At 51.0% G+C, this 25286-nt stretch overlaps 1 protein-coding gene across 1 annotated transcript; it reads right to left on the bottom strand.

Annotated features, from left to right (window-relative positions):
* Positions 1–188: 188 nt before the first annotated feature.
* LOC132451209 (dyslexia-associated protein KIAA0319-like protein) lies at positions 189–25106 on the bottom strand. The gene is given in 26 exon segments (XM_060043570.1): positions 189–3441; positions 4171–4262; positions 4554–4644; positions 5219–5341; positions 6044–6115; positions 6118–6185; positions 6590–6608; positions 6611–6748; positions 7306–7444; positions 7737–7888; positions 8160–8307; positions 8583–8719; positions 10844–10967; positions 11378–11500; positions 12328–12433; positions 12892–13024; positions 13586–13678; positions 14682–14769; positions 15735–15832; positions 16850–16948; positions 17123–17393; positions 18016–18084; positions 19640–19908; positions 21251–21340; positions 21703–21904; positions 24879–25106. Coding segments are annotated over 24 exon segments (2922 nt in total). The 5' UTR covers positions 21321–21340; positions 21703–21904; positions 24879–25106; the 3' UTR covers positions 189–3241.
* Positions 25107–25286: the final 180 nt, after the last annotated feature.

The raw sequence follows: 25286 nt of genomic DNA, 5'->3' as shown, positions 1-25286 counted from the left end.
TGTGTGTCTATACACACAGAGTCGCATAAACACACACACACACACACACACACACACACACACACACACACACACACACACACACACACACACACACACACACACACACACACACACACACACACACACACACACACACACACACACACACACACAGCACAGCAAGACAAATGACAGAGGCATGCAAGTTGAAAAAGTATTTCACTTTAATGTACAGATTATCCGGTTGCATTAGCTCTCTTAACACATGTGAGGGGTGAGGGTAGCCTTCCATAAAATCTCATCTAAAAATGTTAACAAAATAACATAACATTCAGTTGATTGCAGTATCCCTTCAATTTGTATATTTCCTTCATATTCTTAGCTTTTGAGGAACAGTTCAGTTTTAATCCATGCATACTAATGACTCCCATATCATTCCTTACTTGGATTGGTTAATCAAACCTTTTAGTCATTTAGAACTAGTTTTAAGTAAATATATTTAACTGAATTCTGAAGTATTTCATTCATCATCTATCAAAACTGAAATCTCTCCCGATCCTTGACGGTCGGCCTTCTGGTAAAGAACGCGTCTAATTATGTGTGTATACTTGAGGTGTTGGATCCCTAGTTCAAAGACACCTCAACATTCATCCAGACCTTATTCCTTCGACTCTGAGCCGCACTGTAGGGCAGTAAAAGAGGATAAAACTAGTGAAACATTGGCAACACAAATAAGACATGAGATGAACTCTGTAGCAAGGAACAGGTGTTTTCTAATCAACAAACAAAAAAACACCCCTGGTCGCTGATTGTAAACGGTGTACAACAGCTCTGTGGAGGTGTGAACCCTTCCAACAATCAACTACCAGAAGGAACGCTGATGCACATTCACATGAACCAGTTTCACAGTCTTTGTGTCCGGTTGTCCTTATACTAGAGGTTAGCAGAGAAGTGGTATATTAAAGAACGGGGTTCACCTATCTAAAGTCCAGGGGCACCTCTTCTTCGGCCTCGCCCCCTGCAATATAAGACCCTGTTTCCGAACTCGTTGTAGAGCTGGGTCACTTCTAATAGTGTGGGATATAAATAAATGAACCGACCAGAGACTACAAGGAAGAAAAGCAGAAGCTTCGACACAAGACCCGCTTCCCCATTCACACATAAATTCACATCCTCTTGAATCGGATAGACAGTTTTACTGTGTTCTACGCTGCAGTTGTCTCATCCCAGCTAATTCAGAGGTTATATTAGCCTAATCACACATTTCACTCGTAGTTTGACTAATCGTCCTCTTGACATGTCATCTGACTAGACGTCTTGACAAGTTGTCTTGACTAGTCATCCGACTATACATCTTGACTAGGAGTCTTTACTAGTCGGTCTGACCAGTCATCTGACTAGTTAGTCTGACTAGTTTGTCTTGATAAAAACAATACACCAGTGTGACCAGGCTGATCTAACCTGTGCGTTAGCTGGGCTCCACAGCCATGAGGTGAGGCGTGGCGTGGTTAGCGGGGGGCTGTGTTAGCACGGGGCTGATCAGTAACAGGGTAGGTATGGTCGGTCCCCCCCTCTTTCTAACAACTGACTCCAAACACTTCAGTAGTTTAACGAAGGGACTCTGGCTGGACTCTGGCTGAGTTTATCTTGTGATCTGGGAAGGCGTGCCTAATGTGCATAAATATATATATTATGTAGCTATCTCAAAATAGAGATTTGAGACCTTGACCTTGTCATAGTTGATATTGACTCCATCACACAGGAAAACACGGAAGGTAACAGATCGATACAGCCGTCGCTTGGCAACCGAAGACAAAGTGCATGGGCGGGAATGAAAACAGCCGAACAGAAATAAACACGGAAATGAAACAAAAAGAAAAAAATACAACGCGAAACACAACGTTAAAGCAAACCAATGGCAAAACGAAACGGTGGTCTTCATCGACGGCTCCAGCTTCATCGGGGTCTCAGGGAATGTGAGGAGACAGACCCTCGTTCACCTGGTCCCGGCCCCCCCCCTGCAGGGCTCTTCTGTGGGGTCGCAGTGGGGGAGAGGGGGGGGGTCCGCAGATGAGGGTCTGCAGTGAGGGCTCCACTCTGGCAGTCCAGTGATTAAAATCAACCAACAAACAAAAGGGAATAAATACAATTCCCATAATGCCTTGTGGTTGACGACGTTGACGATGAGTGAGACGTGGTGACGTCGTGTGACACAACGTCATGTGACACATGTGACACAGTGGTTTCGAGGTTCAAGTCGTTCCTATAGCACGGCCGGCCACCACAACGTGGTTGGGCCCGACACACTCAGGACCCCCATGCGGTCTGCGGTGTTCTCTATCAAAGTGAACCAAGAACACCAAACACTCGGTCGCACCACATGCACATTCATACAGTTTGGCGTTGGTTCGTGTGTAGCGAGGCGACATTTTGTGGCTCCCATTTTGGTTGTTTTTTTCGTTGCATTTTGTTTTTAAATCCCGTTTCTCCTTCACTCGACTGTATCGGCACCCCCACCGGTCGGTGGATTCGTCTGGGCAGTGTCTGGTAGCACCTACCCTTGGCCTGACGGTCAGCGTGCACGTGAAGCCACCAGATTGCGGGTGTGAGCGTGCACGTGAAGCCTCCGGAGTACGTGCGTGAGCGTGCACGTGAGTCCTCGAGAGTGCGGGCGTGAACGTGTCAAGTAGGCCCCTCCTCCTCTCTCCATTTTTTTTTTCCTCCCCAAAATACTTTCTCTAAAGAGCTCAGTTTCCCCGCTCTTTTCCCCCTGGCAGGAGAGGTGTCACTACATTCTCAGTGTCCTAATGATCTCCACGTCATTAATAATAGTTTATAAAGTCTCGGTTTCTCCCTGATCTGGTCAGGCGTGTTCCTCAGCACTGGCTCAGTGGTGCGAGGTGAAGCCTGGACACTAGGGGGCGCCCCGTCGACACAGTGGGAGGCCAGGAGGCTCAACATGGATCCAGCATGTTGCCGTTCCTCCCCCCCCCTCTCTCTCTCGCTCTCTCTCGCTCTATTTCCTCAATAAATACAGTCTCCACGTGGGCGAGGGAGGGCGGGTCTGTGTGTAGAAAACGAGAGAGAGAGAGAGAGAGAGAGAGAGAGAGAGGGGGAGAGGGGGGGAGAGGGAGAGAGAGAGAGAGAGAGGGGGAGACAAGGACTGGAAGGTTGAGAGTTGGAAGAACATGCTTTTGGAGAGAGAGCTGCGATCTCACGTGCGCTCTCACGTGCGCACCCCCCCCCCCCCCCTGGCCTGCTATAGCAGCTCGTCCCTCTGCGGCTTCTTGCCCCGTGCGGGCCCCAGGCCGTTCCGCACCGTCCCGTTCTGGGGCCACAGCAGTTGGCCCCGCTCCCGGTCGGCCCAGGCCACGCCCCCCTGGCCGTCGTCGCTGTCCAGGTCCGAGTCGGAGCGCATGAGGGCGGAGGAGGTGGGCGGCGGCACCGCCTTCAGACGAGCTGGGGGGGGGGGGGGGGGGGGGGGGGGTAACGGAGACGATGAGGTCAAAGGTCACAGAGTACGGAAGGCTCAGACGGCGGCGGAGCTCTGAGGTTCATCGGTCGACGCATCGATTGAGTCTGATCGAGGCACCGAACGATCGGATTAAGGTTTGCTGATCCGTGATCGTTTGACCCCCCCCCACACACGTGGGAGTGTCCACCTGGCACTCCCTGAAGGGCTAGGCTAGGCTTACCGACCGCTGACCAGCCTACCGGTCGGTGCGTTTCACTGGGCGGACTGATCCATCCGGCGTACGTCTAGGTGGACACGCCCACTTGTGATGTCACCAAGTCGTGGAGCAGGGTCGTTTTCGAAACGGCTGATCACAAAACGGAAAGCCCCGTCTACCAACCGCTAACCCAATCGGCGCAGCCCTCTGAGGTCTATTATAAGTACACTGAACACGCCCTGCTTAATGTATACCCGGTGAGTCAGCCGCTTCTGGGTCCAAATGGAGGTGATAAACGTGTGACTGATCATAATGGGCGCCATAACCCAATATGATTGGTTTATTAGTGTGTTAATGTACTGATTGGACATGGAGTCAAAGAGGGTCCTGAAACCGCTCTCCAGAATGACCTAACAAAAGGAGCTATCCTAACGAATGACGACTATTACATGTCTTTCTAAGTGTAACCCTATGTGTAACACGGTCGGACGTTTCGGCGGACGTTTGTTTCGCTCACTTGCTCGTCCGGGCTGCAGCTCCAGGCCGTCCCGCTCCTCCGCCTCCAGCATCTTGTAGCGACTCTTGCTCCGGCGGACTCTGCTCCGGCGCCTTGGAGGAGAAGCACAGAGCGTGAAGGGCCCACGTCGTGCATATTCTACCGTCGTTTAAAACCCAATCGCGATTACATATTTTAAATCGCTTGACAGCACTACTGCATCAAACTATAATTAATATTCCATCCAAATGAGGCACGATTAAAAAGGTCACCTCTAAACTATACCACCATAATACATATATCAAACGGACGGATTCAGAACACACTAAAAGGTATATCATGGCGTAGCATCACAAAGTGTTGAATGTAACGGTCGGTCAGGGCGGCTGTGCCACGACGCTCACCTGCGGCAGCAGCACACCAGGCCCCATGTGATGGTTGCTATAGCAACCACGATCATGAAGGAGGCTATGGTGACGTAGAGCACGCTCCACTCTGGGGAGGAGAACGCGCCCGTTAGGTCGGACACACACACACACACACACACACTGGTACACACGGCGCACGATTTCATCATAATCATAATTAAAATACAAAGTTGGACGACAGGCGTATTCTCTGTACGTATATAGAAATGGGAGTGTCTTGGAAGTTTTTAATAATACTTCCTGGTTGTAGAGAATGAGTGGAAAGGTTACTCTTTGGTTTCGACCAATGGGATCTCTGTGGGCGGGGCCTCTACGTGGTGACTGGACTATTTAAACGTGTGAAGTGGGCGGGGCAAAGCCTCTTGTCCCATTATGACGAATAGAAGCCATATATTCTTATAATATATATGAAAGTCACTCATGGATACGAGGAACATTATGCATCACCTTAATACATTATTAATACTATAATAAATAGTAATACAATACTGTCTCTCATTGAAAAACAACAGCCTAAATGTGACATCACACCCATGTGACGTGGCATCCAATCAGGCCAAGCCTGATTGGACGTGATGTCACATGGGTGCGACGTCGCAAGCCAATCAGGCGTGGCCTGGATGGGTGTGAGCCCGCCTCACCACAGTTGCTCTCGCCGTCCCCCAGCTGGGTGCGCACAAAGTTCTCCATCCAGAAGGGCTGACACACACAGCTCCTCGTGAAGGCATCGCACGCCCCGTGACCCGAGCAGTTCAGCTGGCAGACTGAGGGAGGAGGAGGAGGAGGAGGAGGAGGAGGAGGAGGAGGAGGAGGAGGAGGAGGAGGAGAGGAGGAGGAGGAGAGAAGAAGAAGAAGAAGAGAAGAAGAAGAAGAAGAAGAAGAAGAAGAAGAAGAAGAAGAAGAAGAAGAAGAAGAAGAAGAAGAAGAAGAAGAAGAAGGAGGAGGTAAATAAAAGTCACGATGAAAAAAATATATACATACGTTTTTAATATTTACTCTAACCATCTATTTATTTTGCAGGATATGCATACACGTGAATACGCAATGTTTGGTTACAGAAGTAGGTTACGTCACATGTCATAGGGCGGACGCTGAGGGGACACAGCGTCTTGCCCCTGGTGGCCCAGCATTGAGGATGGAATCGAACCCACAACCTTTCGGCGGGGAGTCCCCTAGCCGAGCGACACTACCGATGTGGTGGGTTTAGGTTTCGTTTTAGTTTAGAGACTGGGTTAGGCCTGTGGCTCCTACTATGACTCAGGGCTCTATCTCGGGCTGAGGGGTTTTCTGCTTTGACCACCATCAACAGATAAGGAATGACCTCACCGTTTATGAGCGGTGAGCAGACGCCATTGAGAACCTCAGCTCTGTCACCCGACACACCGAGCTCCAGGAGGCCCCGGGTGAAGCCTGGGGCTGTGTTAGAAAGGACGGCCCAGCGTGGGCACCGGCGGACGGGTACTCACTGACGGTGTCCACCCGGTGGGCCTTGAAGATGAGGAACTCGGTCTTCTGCTTGCGGAGCTTGTTGCGCAACCCGTGGCCACGCTGTGTCCCGACAGCGGGGGGCGCCCCGGGCCCCCAGAGACCAGGAACACCAGGCGGGTGCTGGAGGGGGGAGGGGGGGGGGGGGGGGGGAAGACACATGGTCCGTCGTCATGGATACTCAAGAAAGAGTTTTCGCTGGATCTGGCCTTCTGTACTTTGGATCCATTTCGGCCGTTTCATAATTTAGAACTTTTTTCGAAACAAAGTAACTGATGTTCTGTCTGCCAAACGAAGCTTAGTCCAAGAATAAGAAGCATTTTATTTACTGAGTCACCACGGCATTCAATGAAACATCACAGATAAAAGAACACGCACACACACACACACACACAGAGAAAATCACACACACACACATTACAAGGTCAAAGTCTACAGTCACCAGTGCCTTGCTCAAAGGACAACCCTCATCCCGGGATCCGAACCACCAACCCCCCCCCCCCCCCCCCCCCCCCCCCCAAACCCACCTGCGCTCGTTGAAGGCGCAACGTCGCGCACGACGATGTCGCTGTCGAGCACGCCCAGCAGGACGCCCACCTGGCGGAGCAGCATGTCGCGCTGCCGCTGGGTCACCTGGGAGACGGCCACCTCCAGCACCAGCTCCACCTCCTCACGCGCCCACACGTCTGGACCAGGGGGGGCGGGGACGGACGTAGGTGGAGTGGAGGGCGAGAGAGAGAGAGAGAGAGAGAGAGAGAGAGAGAGAGAGAGAGAGAGAGAGAGAGAGAGAGAGAGAGAGAGAGAGAGAGAGAGAGAGACAGAGAGAGAGAGAGAGAGAGAGAGAGAGAGGAGAGAGAGAGAGAGAGAGAGAGAGAGAGAGAGAAAATGGGAGAATCAGAAGGAGAGAATGAGGGAGAGAGAGAGTGAGGTAATGAGGAAGGTAGCACGAGTGTCACAGGAGAGAGGAACACAAGGGGAGACGAGGAAAAAGAGCGAGATAATTATTTGGGCGGAGAGACTAAGAGTCAGGTGGTGAGAGGGAGAGAGGAGATAATGAATGCAGTTCTCCAGCGACCGTGTGAACCCAAGGTAAACAGGGTCACGTCCGGCCACGAGCCACGATAAGGAGCTTAAAGCTGGAGTGTTCCCACTGTGTGTTAACCATTAGCCAGGGGGTAAGCGTGCGAGTGTGTGTTTGACAGACACCATGTGAATGGGAGCTTGGGGGTGAAGGAGGTCGTACCTGGCTTGACCTCCAGGACCCCTCGGTCGGCGCTGGTCTGGCCCTTGCTGTCGGTCACCGTCAGAGTGAAGGTGTACTTCCCCTCCACCAGGTTGCCTAGGAACAGCACGGGCTGGTGGTCCGACCCGTTCAACACGTGCTGCAGGAAGAACAGACGACCCTCTGTTATAGACACTCCTGGGGGGGGGGGGGGGGGAGAGAGGTAGGTAGAGAGAGAGACAGAGTGCCTGAGAGACAGAGACCAAGAGATGTAGAAAGACAGACAGATATGTAGAGAAGAGTTAGAGGGAGAGAGAGGGAGAGAGAGAGAGAGAGAGAGTCAGGGACAGAGAGAGTCAGGCAGGTAGAGAGAGAGAGAGGTAGAGAGGTAGAGAGGTAGAGAGAGAGAGAGAGAGAGAGTCAGGGAGGTAGAGAGCGGTCGCGGGCCTCACCCCGGCCGCGGGGCTGCTCTCGGCGCGGCTCCACAGGTAGCTGACCCCCCCCTTGTCGTCGGTGGAGCGCGAGCCGTCCAGCACGGCCGTGCGCACCGGCAGCGCCACCGGGGGGCAGGGCAGGACGTGGGCCACCGGGGGCAGGTCCTGCTCTGATTGGTCAACGACCGGGGGGAGGGAGGAGAGGGGAGGGGGGTACGGGAGGGGCAGGAAGAACATCAAACTGTAACCACTAGCGGAGGGGTACACAGGATAAGCGGCGCCTGATTACTGTACTACACAAACGCGCACACACACACACACACACACACACACACACACACACACACACACACACACACACACACACACACACACACACACACACACACACACACACACACACACACACACACACACACACACACACACACACACACACACCTTCTCGGACGATGACGGACACGGTGTCGCTGCTCTGCAGGTCCCGGTCGTCCGTCACCGTCAGGGTGAACTCGTACTTGCCCACCTGGAGGCCCGTCACCGTGGCAACGGCCCCCTCCGCGTTCTCTATCTTCACCCCGTCGGACCGCTGAGGGAGAGGAGGATGGGGAGGAAGAGCAAGATTTGAAACAAGCATAAAGGATAGAATTGAATATTTTATCGCATTATATATACAAACACACAATCAATAAATAACCAATATTGAATGATCGCGCGCACACACACACACACACGCACACACACACACACAAACTAAACAAAAATCAATAAATGAGAAAAATTGAATGATTCCAATCAATAAACATTAGAGTTATTCCAATGTGCATCCATTTAATTTGGGATCACACACACACACACACACACACACCTGCTCTGCTTCCAGTGGAAGGTGGTGATCTTCTGGTCGTCGGAGCTCTTGCTGCCGTCCAGGACGGTGCGGTCCACGGGCAGCGTCAGCTCCTTCTCGGGGCCCGCCGCCGCCACCGGGGCCTTGTTGTTCTCTGGACGGACAGAGGGGGGCGCCAGTGAGACCCTGATTCAGCAGAAACTTTAATCCCAAGAGATTTACAGGGAGTTAAAGCACATGTCGTTAAGCAGCAACCCGGAGGGCTGTGTGTGTGTGTGTGTGTGTGTGTGTGTGTGTGTGTGTGTGTGTGTGTGTGTGTGTGTGTGTGTGTGTGTGTGTGTGTGTGTGTGTGTGTGTACGGCGGCTGGTTTAAGCAGCCTGACAAAGGCCTAGAGTGGGACACACACACACACACACACACACACACACACACACACACACACACACACACACACACACACACACACACACACACACACACACACACACACACACACACACACACACCTCGAAGCAGTCAGTATTCGACACACATTCAAACCTCGACAATAAACCGGATCCCCACAACATCTCCCCGTGTCCTGGGGCAGAGTTCCAGGACACAGGTAGAAGTTGTGTCCTGGAGCAGGTCGGCGTGTGGCAGCCACCTGGGCGGCGTGCGGCAGGCGGCTAACCGGTTGACCGCCTGCCACCTGCGGGGACGGTATCCTTGTGTGGCCTCGCTCACTGAGGTGAGCGTCGACAATGCACCCGGACCGGTCCATCCCCTGGTTCCCCTTAGCTCACAGTGTCGTTCAGTCAATATTGATACAACAGTGTTTACCCGGACGCAGGTCTGCCCGTGAGGAGACAGGTTGACCTACTTTTTTTTGAGTCACCATGAGTCACCGGTCGAAAAGAAAAGAAAAGTGAGATCCAGGAAGGAACGCAGCGTGAGGCGTAGAGTTCACCCTGGAGCCCTTTCTGGAAGCCTCCATGTGGCAGCACGCAGGTACGCCAACAAGGTTAAATAAACAGTCACTCGGATGCTAATGGTTTGCTTGTCGGCGCCATTGAGGGAGGCGATACACATCCTATATACACAGTGCACGTACATACGAGCGGGAGGTCACTAGATAAGGGGAGGGTAGGGTGGTTAGTGACCTAGTGACCTCCTGGGTCCCGGGTTCGAAACCCCAGCGGGGGGGGGGGGGGGGGGGGGGCGAGGGAAAGTCACTAAATTAAGAGATCCCCTTTCGTCTGATCATACTCGTGCAAGGACGAATGCAGAATCCTGCTGTTTGGGTTATACCGGTCCGACAGGAAGCTCGTTCACAAGCCTCCCTCCGTCGCCGCGGAAACCGTGGAAGAGAACACGCGGAAGTGGCGTTGAGCACGCCAGAGGCGCAGTAAAAAGACACTCGTCTGCCAAACGGCCGGGGGGGGGGGGGGGGGTAAAACAGCGAAACATTGTGTAGCTACGGGGTGTGAAACAACACACCCGCGAAGAAAACACAACCCACGGGCCATGTTCCCACGGCAACGTGGCTCACACCGGCGGGTTACCAGACGTACATAACATAACGCGCCGTTAGCTCGTAGCGCAGGGGGGCAAGCGATGTATATAGGAGCGTTGAGGTCTGGTCGGGGGGGGGGGGGGGGTGGGCTTAGGGTTTTCTCCTCAACGTCGACCCCACCCCTGTTCCCTTGTTGTGGTGTTTTCGGTTGGTGCCGTGTTGATTACTCTGGCCTGGCTGCGTGTGTGTGTGAGTGTGTGTCGCAGCTTCCTGACACCCAGACACGTTCACTCGTTCGTCCTCACACGGCGACCACTACAGACTCCTCTCCACACACGCACCCCATCGACGTTGTGGCGATGGTCGAGTCATTTACTTCTTGGAAACTTCTGGATTGTTTTCATGTTGAAATGCTTTTCGTCCATTACACTTGTTTTAGTTTAAGGCCCAATCCCATTTCTACCCCTTACCCCTTCCCTTACCCCTACCCTTGTTTTGAAGGGGTAAGGGGAAGGGGTAAGGGGTAGAAATGGGATTGGGCCTAATTCTACAGTATTTGGGTTCCATTCTGTTTGATTTGTTTCTATTCCTTTCGGAACAAATTCCATTTTGTTCCATCCTGTGTAAACACAGGGTCTGTTCCGTATGGATTCTATTCACCCAGGTCCTGTTCTATACGGGTTCCGTTCGGCCATGTTCTGTTATATAGGGGTTCCACTCTATTCAGGCCCAGGTGTCCGGTTGTCTTTTGGTTGGTCGACTGGTTGCCCCGGGTTACCTACCTGGCTGGACGATGACGGTGACCAGGGCGACGTCCTGCTGCCCGGACGAGTCGGACACCTTCAGCTTGAAGGTGTAGTCCCCCTCCTGCATGGCGGACAGCTGCAGGGTGTCCGTGCGCACACCCTGCACACAGAGAGAACCAGTCGGCCTCGGTATTCAGTCCCGGGTCAAAGGTCAAAGGTCAGCATTCAATTTATAACGTTGTAAGAGAAAAAAAGGAAAGACGAGGAAAATTTATTTTTTTTCCATCCGAGATTAAATAAGTGAATCTCATCTCAAAGCTAGAAACTGATTTCATTTGTATATTCTTGTGTTTATATACTACATACATATATCTGGGGTTACGTGGACTTGCTCCTTGTCATTTCTTAGTGGACTCGAGCACGATCCTTAGAGCTCGTCGCCTTAACTTTACTGCGTTAATAAACCTTCTAATGTTGACCACAGAGTCCTGACCTCCACCTCCACCCCCTCCACCTCCACCTCCACCTCGCTCTGAGTCCTCGCTCTGAGTCCTCGCTCTGAGTGCTCACCTGCATCTCCACCACCTTGGCCTTGCTCAGGGGGCTGAGGGACCACTCGTAGTTCAGGGGCTCGTGGTCGTCGGTGCTCTCGTTGCCGTACAGGGTGACGGAGTTACGGGGCAGCGTGATTACCTGCACACGCCGCCGCCAGAACACACACACAGGTTAGTTCGAATCCTGCAGTCAACCACAACACACACACACACACACACACACACTCACACACACAGGTTAGTTTGAATCCTGCAGTCAACACACACACACACACACACTCACAGGTTCAGTTAATCCTGCTGTTCACCACAACCAACACACACCCAGGTTCAGTTCATTCTGCAGTCAACCACCGTGCGCGCACACACACACACACACACTCACACACACAGGTTCAGTTAATCCTGCTGTTCACCACAACCAACACACACCCAGGTTCAGTTCATTCTGCAGTCAACCACCGTGCGCACACACACACACACACACACACACACACACACACACACACACACACACACACACACACACACACACACACACACACACACACACACACACACACACACACACACACACACACACACACACTCTGATTCTGAATCAGTTTGTACATTTGCATTTATGTCTCCATTTAGCATAAGCTTTTATCTGAAGCGGGCTCAGACGGCCAGCGTTACACTACAGGTTAGAGGCTGTGGATCTTGGGGATCGAACCGAGGACCTTCCTGGCCAGGAGACGCACTAGTGACTACGAAGCAATCCTTCCCCCAACACAGACATCAACAGTTAATTTAACATAATGAAGAGAGTTAAAATATCTTGAAATATGGACTTTTTGTCCATATAGTGTTTAGTGTTTCCAGCATTGCCTTGAAGCATTAATATCCGTCATACGTGTGTGCTTCTCTGAAAGCAGTCCCCCCTCCCCACGGCAGAGGAAGGGTTCCGGTGTGAGTGGTTCCTACCTGGTTGGGCCCTGCGTTGGCCACTGGTTTGTAGTCCGTGGCCTTGTTCACCAGCAGGGTGGCCTGGGTGGAGTTCTGAACTCCGTCCGAGTCGGTCACCGTCAAGCTGTGGACGTTGAGGAGAGAGTTCCCCTGTTGATGTTAGACTGAATACTAGGACAGGACTGCATGGACCGCTCACATCCTGACCCACATCCTGAACCACATCCTGAACCACATCCTGAACCACATCCTGACCCGTTAGATTCACCATACGACTTGCAAGACTTGCCTTCGAAGCTTTCATTCTTTAACAGTTGAAATGTTGTTTTTCCTAATCAACAAAATATTAGTGTAGAGACTGTGAGAGAACATTTCCCCCCTAATGTAGTTCTGATGCTGTACTTTGACTTCACAGTGACTGTGAGAGAACTACAATTCCCACTTGTCCAGTTCTGATGCTGTACAGTGACAGTGTTAAAGAACTACATTTCACTGGTGCAATTCATCCTTGATGCTGTAAATTGAATGCAAGAAAACTACATTTCCCATGTACATTGGCACGGGTCACAGGGCCGTCCTCACATGAAGGTGTAGCTCCCGGGCACCAGTCGGCTGAGGGTGAGGATGGGCGTGTTTCCGGTCACCTTCTCGTCCCTCAGGGGACCTTTGACCTCCTCCCAGCGCCACGCCACCAGTTTGTCGTCATCAGAGCTCTCTGAGACGGGGAGGGGGAGGGAGAGGGAGAGGGAGAGGGAGAGGGAGAGAGAGAAGAAGGTGAAGGACAGAGAGAACACACATAGACATAACGTATGGATCGAGATAGTGCAGGGAGAGAGAGACGGTATGGAGACGGAGAATGGGAGAAAACACAAGGAGAGGGAGACCAAGAGAATATAGGGAGAGAGATTGAGGTCAGGCAGATAATGAGAGAAAAAGAGAGTTAATGAGAGCAGAGAGAGTAAGAGTAAGGGGGCGAGAGAGAGAGAGAGAGAGACTAATGAATGGCTACGACACAATCCTTTGTATTGCTGCTCATGTTTGCATTTCTGCTTAGTTATTTATTTAGTTCTTTATGGTCATATTCAACCAAAAGAACGTTGAAGAGGTAACTCAGTTTCAAGTTTAAACACATCAGCAGAAGGTGAACATTAACATTAAAGATGAACAACACATGATGGCCGATGTCGCTGAAACGACTTCCAATGCTTCTTTCTCCCTGGGGGGGGGGGGGGGGGGTGCTAATAGGGGTCTCTCGGTGTAGGCTCGTCAGACTCACGGCTGCCATCGATCACCGTTGAGCTGGTCGGCAAGGTGATCTCCTGGAAGGTGGGGGAAACCACAGCGACGGGAGGCTTGTTGACGCGGGGCTCTGTAGGGTGTGAGACACAGAGGGTATTGATTTATTATTTATTATTGATGGTTTATTTGATAGGGACAGATACAGTGTACATGGGCAAGCTGAGAACAGCCGTCCAATGCAAGTGTCATAGGGCTTATAGCGGATGCTGATATGCAACACCCGTCACTAGAAGGGCTTTTGTAAAAAAAAGAAAAAAAAGATACACTTCTCTTAACCTCATTCTTTTAAACTGATTACAGCGAGACACAATGAAGCACAAGGTAAAAAGAAGATAAGAGGTTAAAACCGTGTGCTAATAATAAGGTAAACAGAGCACAGCGAGATACAACAAAGCACTAGGTAAAGATCAAATAAAAGAGGTTAAAACAGTGAGCTAAAAATAAGGTAAACTGAGTACAGCGAGACACAATAAGGCACAAGGTAGAAAGAAGATAAGAGGTTAAAACAGTGAGCTAAAAATAAGACAAACAGAGTAGAGCGAGATGCAACAAAGCAGAAGGTAAAAAGAAGATCAACTAAGTACAACAAGGCCTTGTTAAAACAGGCCGCATGTCCCGGTCCCACCAAAGCAAACAAGGACGCACGCTCCGTGATTCAGGCTGAGCACTGAGCACACAGCAGCTGGGCATGCTCACAGGATGTGTTGGCATTCATCAGGAGTTTGACTGAATGTAAACACATGTTGTTGACAGAAAGATAAGCGACCGGACATCTCACGCTCTGGGATTCCTTCAGGTACGGCGGTGGATATTTGGGGGGGGTCGCAACGCAAACCCGGGACCTTTTCAGGCCAAGAGTCCAGAACCATACCCACTACTAGACCAACCTTTCTCTCTACTCCACCAGGGGGTTCACCTCACACGCTATAGCTCTGTGATGCAGGGGCCAATCTATACGCAATCTATGCGGCCTCTCCATCTGGCCTTTGGGGTGTTCAGATGGAACAGGCCCCTCTACGGTGGTGTGTGGGGGTGTAGTGTTGGTGTTTGTGTTGACAGGCGACGGAGCTCACCTGGTTTGACCGTGACGTTGACGTAGCCCTCGCCGCGGGCGCCGTCTCCGTCCACGATCACCTCAAACTCGTACAGGCCGACCGTCAGCTGGGGAGGGGACAGGGGGGGGGGGGGGGGGGAGAGGGAGACACACAGAGGGAGACAGAGCGACACAGACACACACAGAGGGAGACAGAGAGACACAGACACACACAGAGGGAGACAGAGAGACACGGGGGGAGAGAGAGGGAGACAGAGACACACACAGAGGGAGACAGAGAGACACAGGGGGGAGAGAGAGGGAGACAGAGAGACACAGACACACAGAGAGGGAGACAGGGGGAGATAGAGAGACACGGGGGGAGAGAGAGGGAGACAGAGAGACACAGTCACACAGAGAGGGAGACAGAGAGACACAGACACACAGAGAGGGAGACAGAGGGAGATAGAGAGACACGGGGGGAGAGAGAGGGAGACAGAGGGACACAGACACAGAGAGGGAGACAGAGAGACACAGACACACAGAGAGGGAGACAGAGGGAGATAGAGAGACACGGGGGGAGAGAGAGGGAGACAGAGAGACACAGACAGGGAGACAGAGAGACACAGGGGGGAGAGAGAGGGAGATAGAGAGACAGAGACACACAGAGAGGGAGACGCAGACACACAGAGGGAGACAGAGGGAGATAGAGAGACACAGGGGGAGAGAGAGGGAGACAGAGAGACACAGACACACAGAGAGGGAGACAGAGAGACACAGACACACAGAGAGGGAGACAGAGAGACACAGACACACAGAGAGGGAGACACAGACACACAGAGAGGGAGACAGAGGGAGATAGAGAGACACGGGGGGGGGAGAGAGACAGAGACACAGAGAGAGAGAGAGAGGGAGATAAAGAGCGAGAGCGAGAGAGAGAGAGACAGACAGATCGGGGGAAGGACAAAGACGAAGAGAGTGAGACCGGAACCGACCCATTCTGAGAACACATCTGATGAAATAAACGTCCCAGAACAGTGATTGTGCGGGTCACTTTGATAGGGTGCTCGACAGGGTGTGTGCTGCGTCTCACCCTGCTCAGCTTCAGCGTCTTGTTGAACTTCCCCTCCATCTCTCCGCTGGAGTCCTTTGGGTGCGTGATGAGATGCCAGTCAAACGAATACTTGGACCCTGGAAAACAAGTAAAACAAGCGTATCAACCTTCACCATCAATCAGACGAACCGTGCCAAACGGAGACAGTGTGTCCATGTGCATTCATTTCCATCTCACTCCAGATTCAATGCATCTCAGTCGAGTGTGGCTTGACGAGGCTGGCTGCTAGCGCCAGCTTCAGGGGCTGTGGCAGCTCGTACCTGCGAGCTTGCTACCGAACGTTTTGCGTTGAGGTGATATTCAAGGGTTGATGAACTCGGGTGATGGGAAAATTCCTAACTACAGTGATTGCAGATAACGGTGTTCCTATCTACAGCTCCCTCTGGGAGTTGTTCAAACTTGAATTGTCCGTTCACGGGGCCGAGCAGCGTCTTCTCGTCTGCCTCTATTGTGTTTCAACGCAAATGAAGCACCGGGTCAAAGGGCACTATAGAAGCGGGATTAATCTGAGTTAATTTTTTTAGCGCGTTATTTTTTTCTGTGATTAATTAATCGAAATTAACTCGTTAATTTGACATCCCTAATTTGTTTGTATTATATACAGTTGAGTGCCAATAACATCATGGGATGGGGAGAAGGGTTAACCCTAACAATAACAGTATTTTGTGGTGTGTGTGTATATGTGTGTATGTGTACGTGAGTGCTTGTGGATGTCGGTATGTGTGTGCGTGCAAGTCAGTGTATGTGTGCGTGCATGTCAGTGTATCTGAGTGAGCAGGTGAGTGAGTGAGTGAGTGAGTGAGTGAGTGAGTGAGTGAGTGAGTGGGTTAGTGAGTGAGTGAGTGAGTGAGTGAGTGAGTGAGTGAGTGAGTGGGTTAGTGAGTGAGTGAGTGAGTGAGTGAGTGAGTGAGTGAGTGAGTGAGTGAGTGAGTGAGTGAGTGGGTTAGTGAGTGAGTGAGTGAGTGAGTGAGTGAGTGAGTGAGTGAGTGAGTGAGCGGGTGAGTGGGCGAGTGAGTGAGCGAGCGAGCCAGTGAGTGAGCGCGTGCGTGCGTGTGTGTCGGTATGTGCGTTTGTGTGCGTGTGTGTGTCTGTACCGGTCTTGGCGGCCGGGACCACGAAGGCGTTGAGCTCCACTTCGTTGTTGGGCAGGATGACCTCCACGCTCTGCCCCGCCGACACCGCCAGCTCCCTCACTGCCATGGCAACCGCAGCGTCGCCACGGAGACGGGTCGGGACAGGACCGGGCAGGACAGGACAGGACAGGACGGGACGGGACGGGGGAGTCGGTTAACGGCGATTGATTGATGGTTTAATCATTCAGGAGATCGCCATGGCAACAAGCATCCACGTCTCCGTCGCCGCCTTACCTGCCGCCGTCGGGTTGGTCAGCGCCGCCGTAACCGTGGCAACGTCCTCCTCCGCGCCCTCCGTGGCGTTGGAGGCCGCGACGACCTCGGCGGGCGGCCCCATCGACGCCGGCGGGGCCTGGGTGCGGACGGGCGGCGGTGCGGCTTCTGTGCTCCCATTGGCCGACGGGCCGAGGCTGCTGCTGCTGCTGCTGCTGCTGCTGCTGCTCTTGGGGGTGGTGGGAGGGAGAGCGACGGCGGGGGGCTCCGGCGCGGCCAGCTTGGTGCTCCTCTGCAGGGGGGGAGGGAGAGGGAGAGGGACGGTGAAGGGAGGCGTCGGGTCTGGGATACGCTCTCGACGCGGTTAGCGTGTGATAGCTAACCTGCTAGTGTCTAGGAGCATATACTACTGTCATATCAAGGGGCTGAAGGAAGGATGGAAGGAAGGAAGGAAGGAAGGAAGGGAGGGAAGGGAGAGAGGAAGGAAGGAAGGAAGGAAGGAAGGAAGGAAGGAAGGAAGGAAGGAAGGAAGGAAAGAAGGTAGGGAGGGAGGGAGAGAGGACGGGAGGAAGGGAGGGAAGGAGGGAGAGGGAGGTAGGAAGGAAGGAAGGAAGGAAGGAAGGAAGGAAGGAAGGAAGGAAGGAAGGGAGAGAGGAAGGGAGGGAGGGAAGGAGAGAGGGAGGAAGGGTGGGAGAAAGGGAGGGAGAAAGAAAGGAATGAAGGAAGGAAGGGTGGGACATAGGGAGGAAGGGAGCGAGGAGTAAAGGAAGGAACAGAGGAAGAAAGGAAGGAAGGGAGGGAGGAAGGAAGGACTGTTTCCCGAAACACCTTACCCTACCTGAATGAACATGGCCAACAGTGCACCTACAGTCTAAAGTACAGCTTGTGTGTAATGAGTGTGTGGGCCCTCCTACCGTGTTGACATGGGGATGAGTTCTGTGTGCTCGGCGCTGCCTCACGGATCGCTTCTGGATCACCGGGCCCTGGGAGAACAGGTCAGACACAGGTCAGATACACAGCGGAGAAACGTCAGGAATACATCATTCAGACTTGTATGGCCTTTTTTTGGTGGCTCATTCATTGTTCATAGTGGGGTCATAATAATCAGTCCCAACAGTGTAATGACTAGATTTGTCATTTAGCCAAAGATTTTAACAAAGGATGAAGCAGTCAAAAGGATCCAATAACTCATAATTCCACATTCCAGCAGCTAGCTGTGAATCTAATGTTCTCAGGAAATGGGCCATCTGACTGTGAAGTAGGCTGCCAGAAGTTCATCCCGCTTGCCAAAACGAACAGGGCTAGCCGGTAGTTTTACAACGAACAATCAGGAAATGTCTCCTTAAAGTCATCTCCAGATTGCCTGCATTTCTCTGCCTGTCTACCAACTGAGCTGATCTGTGAGTGTTCGATTGGGCATCGTTTCTTGGGTATGGCTAAGGGCAAGGGACATTTTTATTAAGTTCGATATTTTCCTCGTTACAGGAACTTCCTGTAAATCTTGCTTATTGCTCCTTTAAACCTAAACTCACCCGCCATTGAAGCAGGAATTGCAAAGCTATTTGTTATTATGAAAGAGTTCAGATTCACATTAAAAAAAAAAAAAAAATCACTGAAAACCTTGAGCAACGTGTTCCGGGCTTTGTATAAACCGAACCAAAGGGGCATCAATGGGCGAACTTCTCCTCGGGATCAGAGCTCATTTGATTCCAACGCACGCACAAAAAAGTACTCCCTTACATCCGAAGAAGTACTCCCCTACATCCGAATAAGTACTCCCTTACATCCGAAGAAGTACTCCCTTACATCCAAAGAAGTCCTCCCCTACATCCGAAGAAGTCCTCCCCTACATCCGAAGAAGTACTCCCCTACATCCGAATAAGTACTCCCCTACATCCGAAGAAGTACTCCCCTACATCTGAATAAGTACTCTCTTCCATCCGAAGAAGTACTCCCCTACATCCGAAGAAGTACTCCCTTACATCCGAAGAAGTACTCCCCTACATCCGAAGAAGTACTCCCCTACATCCGAATAAGTACTCCCTTACATCCGAAGAAGTACTCCCTTACATCCGAAGAAGTACTCCCTTACATCCGAAGAAGTACTCCCCTACATCCGAAGAAGTACTCCCCTACATCCGAAGAAGTACTCCCCTACATCCGAATAAGTACTCCCCTACATCCGAAGAAGTACTCCCCTACATCCGAAGAAGTACTCCGTTACATCCGAAGAAGTACTCCCCTACATCTGAATAAGTACTCTCTTCCATCCGAAGAAGTACTCCCCTACATCCGAAGAAGTACTCCCCTACATCCGAAGAAGTACTCCCCTACATCCGAAGAAGTACTCCCCTACATCCGAATAAGTACTCCCCTACATCCGAAGAAGTACTCCCCTACATCCGAATAAGTACTCCCTTACATCCGAATAAGTCCTCCCTTACATCCGAAGATGACCTAACCCTGGCTAACGCCTGATGGGGGACCCGATCCAGAGGGCTCCCCATGGACCCCGGGGGGATCCAGGGGGAGCCCTACCTTGTCCAGCATCTGCAGCAGGCCCAGGGACTCCTGGTGGGGCTGGGGCAGGGAGACGATGGCGCAGCCCCGGTCCCTGGAGCAGCTGAGCTGGACGCAGTGGCCCCCCAGGCTCCACACCGCGCCGCAGCTGGGCGACAGGCAGCAGGACTGCCAGCAGGTGGCGCCAGCGTTCCCCCGGGCCAGGGGCCTCCAGCCCAGGCCCAGGACGCTGCTCCAGTGCATGCCCAGGACGCCTCCCGTCACCCTGCAGAGGTTAGCCGAGACTTCTGCCGGGACGGGGGGGGGAGGGGGGAGGGAGAGGGGGGGGGGGGGGGGGGGGAGAGGGGGGAGGGAGAGAGAACAAGTCAATGAATACTAATAAAACAGGAAAGGCTAAAGCAACAGTTGAAAGGGTCTGTTATCTGGGAACACATGTTGGACCGCGGCCAACAATGTGGGACTCATTTCGGAACAACAGAAATGCCTAATGAATAATATTAGGTCTGGAGGACATTTATTGACACAGCCTGGCCGAAGACACGAGCCAGAGCCCAACCGACTGAGATCAGAACAGAATGTACAGAGTTCTAAACCAATGTAGTGTTGAAAATTAGTTTTAAAAACGACCACAGAGTACTAAACAAGCAGGCTGAAGAGTTCTGAACAGACCATAGCGTTCTAAACAGACCATAATCCTAAATAAACTGACCATAGAGATCCAAACAGATGGAATAGTCCTAGAGTGGCCTTTCTACAACTGTGACCGTAGATAATCCAACCATTGAGTTCTAAACAGACCATAAAGTTGTAAGCTGAATGTAATTCTAAAGTCTCTTTAGAATAGTTCTAATTCGGATGGGGGGCCAAACTGGGACAGTTCCCTGATCCACGGCCCTTCTGTCACGACGGGGCATATTATGGGATGCAGGTGAATTAATGCAACTTCGGACTTGAAGCCAAACAGAGAATGCACTGTGGGCTTTTGTCAGCAAACACACACAGGATCTTTTGTCCTACTTTAGACTGTAGCAAACTGTGAGTCCGGTGTAACACACACACACACACACACACACACACACACACACACACACACACACACACACACACACACACACACACACACACACACACACACACACACACACACACACACACACACACACACACACACACACACACGAGGGACAGAGCCAGAAGGAGACAGAGGGAGACCGAGGGAGACCGAGGGAGACAGAGGATAGCTGGCACACAAACTGTGTTAAGCCACCGCACCCACAAACCAACAAACAGGGCCACCTGAAGCACCCGAAACGATCACTGTGAGATGGCAGAGAAAACCTGAGCCGCCCTAGGTAACCAAAGGCCTGTTTGGCGGGAACGGAGATTATCTCTGAATTTTGGTTGAACCTTTATGCACACAAAGCAGCCTCATTGAAGTTAATCACCTCTTTATAAAGGGTGACCTGGTGTGTGTGACGATGCGTGTGTCGTTCTGACGAGCTTGATAGTGTCTCCTCATCGACAACACCTGGCATGAACGAGGAGAATCGACACTGCAGAGAAACCCGCCCCCTCGAGGTCAACAGTCTAAGGTTGGGTGGCCAGAGGCTTCCTATTGGCTAGTCGTACCTGTGGGCGGGTGTAGGGCCCAGAGGAAGAGCAGTGATAGGACGTGGTGAGGTAGGTAGCGTGGAGACATGGTCCTGGAAAGCAGAGGACCTGGTGGGAGACATGGAGGGAGTTAGACATCGGACCACCAGGGGAAATAAAGGGTGAATCCCATTGCAAACCCAGGACTTTAAGCATCAACATTTTAATAAAATATAGTTTAAATAAACTTTAAAGACATAATATTCAACTATGACTCGATGTAAAATGTACAGAAAAACAAGGGAGGGAACCACTTGAAATGACCTTTAGACCACATGCAACAGAAAACGTCATCGAAATCAGACGTCAACATGTGACACTTCTCGAGTCACCCTCTCCTTACAATCATTAATCAACGATAGCACACTGAGCAACAATACGTTTGGACTACAATATGTCTGGAGGAGGACTACAGCTCAGGCGGAGCTCACCTCTTCTGTAGGTCCCGAAGAGGAGGAGGAGGAGGAGCCGTGCCTCCCACCAGGAGGCTCCGGGTGGGGGAAGTTAGGTGGGCAGGGAGGTGACGCGAGGTGAGGGGTGAAGACAGGACGACAGCGGTGGCGTTCGAAGCGGCAGTGTCAACATGGCTGCTCTCTGGTCCTCCACGACACGATCCGCTCAGACACGACCGCTCTGCAGACAGAAGAGGAGGAGGAGGAGGAAGAGGAACCGATGAAATAGGGCGAAGACTCACGCGGAAGCGAAACATGAGCAAGGCCAATTTTTTCTCTCCTTAACTTAACTCTCATTTCTTCTTCTGCCCTTCCCTCACCTCTTCTCTTCTATCTTGTTTTCACCTCCTCACTCTTCCCTGCTCCCTCCCTCATTCCCCACTCCTCTCTCCTTCTCCCTTCCCTTCCCCTCTCCTCTCCCCACTCCTCAGAGCCCAGGCTACTCTCTCCATAGTCTCTTTGTTTCCCTCCTCTCTGTGTATTTCGGTGTCACTCCTTGAAGGCCTCCGATATCTTCCTCCGATATCTTCCTCCGATATCTTCCTCCGATATCTTCCTCCGATATCTTCCTCCGATATACTCCTTGATTCGATCGTAGCCCCCGGATAACTTTTGCTTGATTAAAGCGTTGAATGAATTATTAACCAGGATATTTTATCACACACACACACACACACACACACACACACACACACACACACACACACACACACACACACACACACACACACACACACACACACACACACACACACACACACACACACACACACACACACACACATATATATATATATATATATAAAAACAATGTTTGTTCTGCTAAATAATAGCTCTATATGGCTCCAGCTCTCACAGGGTGCTGCAAAAATACATATTAAAAGATCATTTAAATGATGATGATGACATTTAAATTAATTCAAAATGGTATACCCAAATGAGCAACACGTGGATAAAGTTCTGGAACACCCTAGCCACCGTCTCTGCCTTTGTGGACAATAAAGTTCAGACATTATTTGTTTCGGGTCAACTGCTTTACAGTGTGTTTGCACAGCTCAATCAGACTGGCCACTTGTTTGTGAACGTGTGGTTCCCTCGGCTGAGAAGGGCTATACAGCCTGTTTACATTACAGATCCATTCAGTGTAAGTGGCGTGTTACACTTCAGGTGGCCCTGGTCATTGCCTGGTGGAAACCCTCTCGACTTCACATTTAAACTCTATATAGTGGACACACACAAGCTCTTTAAAAATGGCAATTTACCTACTAATTGTAAAAAAATAAATATGAAAAAAATATCGTTGTTATAATAAACTAGATATGACTTCTATTCATGTTTGGAGAATAGGATGTCAGTCATGACACTTCACAATATGATGACACATTTGTTTATAATAAACGTCACACTAATGGCGTGTGACTGAGGGACAGTGTGACGTGAACGTTGAGAGGCATGCAATGGCAGGCTGAGGAACGCTAGGAAACATGTGATGGACAGTCGACTGTGTCATGTCACAACTTAAGAGGTAAACGTGTATCCTCGTTACTATTACATATTTGTTTATTAAACGTGTCTCCTGTGACTTCTAATGTCTCATTACAGGCTTTTGCTGCTGCATGAAGAACAGGAAAACACTAAGGCATGGCACCTATCCAGATCATAGGATACATACAGATCTAAGACAGCTGGGGGGTAACACTACAGCACGATCCTGCATCCTACCAGACGGCCATACGGTTGTGTTATGAGTGTACCAATAAAGAGGATTTACAACTGTTATGTCTGGTAGACTGATAAGGTAACTCGTTTGCCAGCATCTTAAATCAGACCTTGCAGTACAGATAATTAAACTCCAACGCTGTTATGGGTAGGAGTTCTTATCACTCCTGACTCAAGAAGAAGAAATTTCCCAGTTTCCCTCTTCCTTCCTAATCAACAGTCTGCTTCCTTTTGGGAAAACAATTGGATTGGCTACAGCCGGGACACATATCGTCTGTCGCCCCATAGTTTTAATACGTTATCTTCTTTACAAGGCCCATGTTTCCAAGGGTAGCCCAACAAAATACGAGGCACACGTACCTTATCGAACCTTTGCCCCACATTACTGCCCAGTGAACGTCCCGCGCATAGCCCACTGTCTATAGCGGTCTCTATGTATGGCCGTCCGCCAATCTCTAGGACCGTCCCCCCGTCTCTAGGGCCGACCCCCGTTCTCTAGGACCGTCCCCCCGTCTCTATGGCTCTCCCCCGGTCACTAGGATCCTCCCCCGGTCCGTCGGACCGTCCCTCGGTCTCCACATCCGTCCCCCGGTCGTTACGGCAAGCGTAGCTGCGCAGAGATGCTCACTCAGGCGACACAGTCACCTGCCGTGATGACAGCTCTGCCAGTTGGCTCAGTGTGGGACTACTGGGTGGTAAACAGATCGACGCAAGATATAAGGTCATAAACAACGCAGTCTCTTACTACTGACCCGGAAATTTGCTTTTTTTTCTCCCTCTCGTTTGCATTTGAGTCAACTTCAATTTTCCAAAACGGGAGGGAGGGGAATTATGAAACACACACACACACACACACACACACACACACACACACACACACACACACATGCACACGTTTCTGACTGCTGCAACGTCGACTGGAAAGTCCTCTTGAAATGAATGGATGCCACCCGATCGTCCGGTATTACCCGATGTCCCGATTAGCCAACCTTAAATATAATACTATTTGGACTGTATACTAGAGTAAGGCAATGGGGCACATCCTTCAAAATGGTGGACTCATTCATTATGGAGCTTTACATGTTTCAAACCACACACATATATACGTCTATGGTGTCTAGGGGACACGTCCAGCTGGTTCACATATCTAGCCTCTCTCTGCTGAATAATAAGCTTTCGTTTTTAATAACAAGATTACGCAATACAACTCATGGTGGCTACTACTATGCATTTAATCGTTTCTAAATACCTTGAACCATCACCACGACTGTGATGATAATCCACGGCTGCACGCGAGATATCCCCGGGTAATGTACATAATGTACACCATGAACACATAGGAGCATCGGGGCGCTTTTAAGCTAACAGCTGTGGGTAGATCGTCAACCCTTACCGATATTTTCAATACAAACACAAGACGAACGGAAAGCGCTTACACATGTCGAGGTGTGCAGGTATATCCTCTGGGTCTGCCGTTGGTTGTCGTCGCGTTGCTCACTGTACACTATCGAGGTCAGCTCGGTTGTTTTCTCCTGGTTTCCCTCACTGGAGCTGACGGCGCTCACACACGGATGATGCTGCTGCGCCGAACTCTCCTCTAGTGGCCCCTACCGGCGACCGTGAGCACTGCGCCTTAGTTTGCTCTGGCGATTCCTACCGTCGACAGTGAAGTGAACGCTGCACCTTACCATTCAATTTAATACAATTCAAGGAAGTTTTATTGGCATGAGAAACAAACATTGACATTGCCAAAGCGGTTAAAAAATAAAGAAGTCAAAATATAAAACGTTGAATACAAAATATATATGCACACATATCAGATATTCCACTGTACTTAATATCTA

Source organism: Gadus macrocephalus, chromosome 22, assembly GCF_031168955.1.
Source record: "Gadus macrocephalus chromosome 22, ASM3116895v1".
Classification (NCBI taxonomy): domain Eukaryota; kingdom Metazoa; phylum Chordata; class Actinopteri; order Gadiformes; family Gadidae; genus Gadus; species Gadus macrocephalus.
This window is presented reverse-complemented; position numbering and strand designations above follow the sequence as displayed.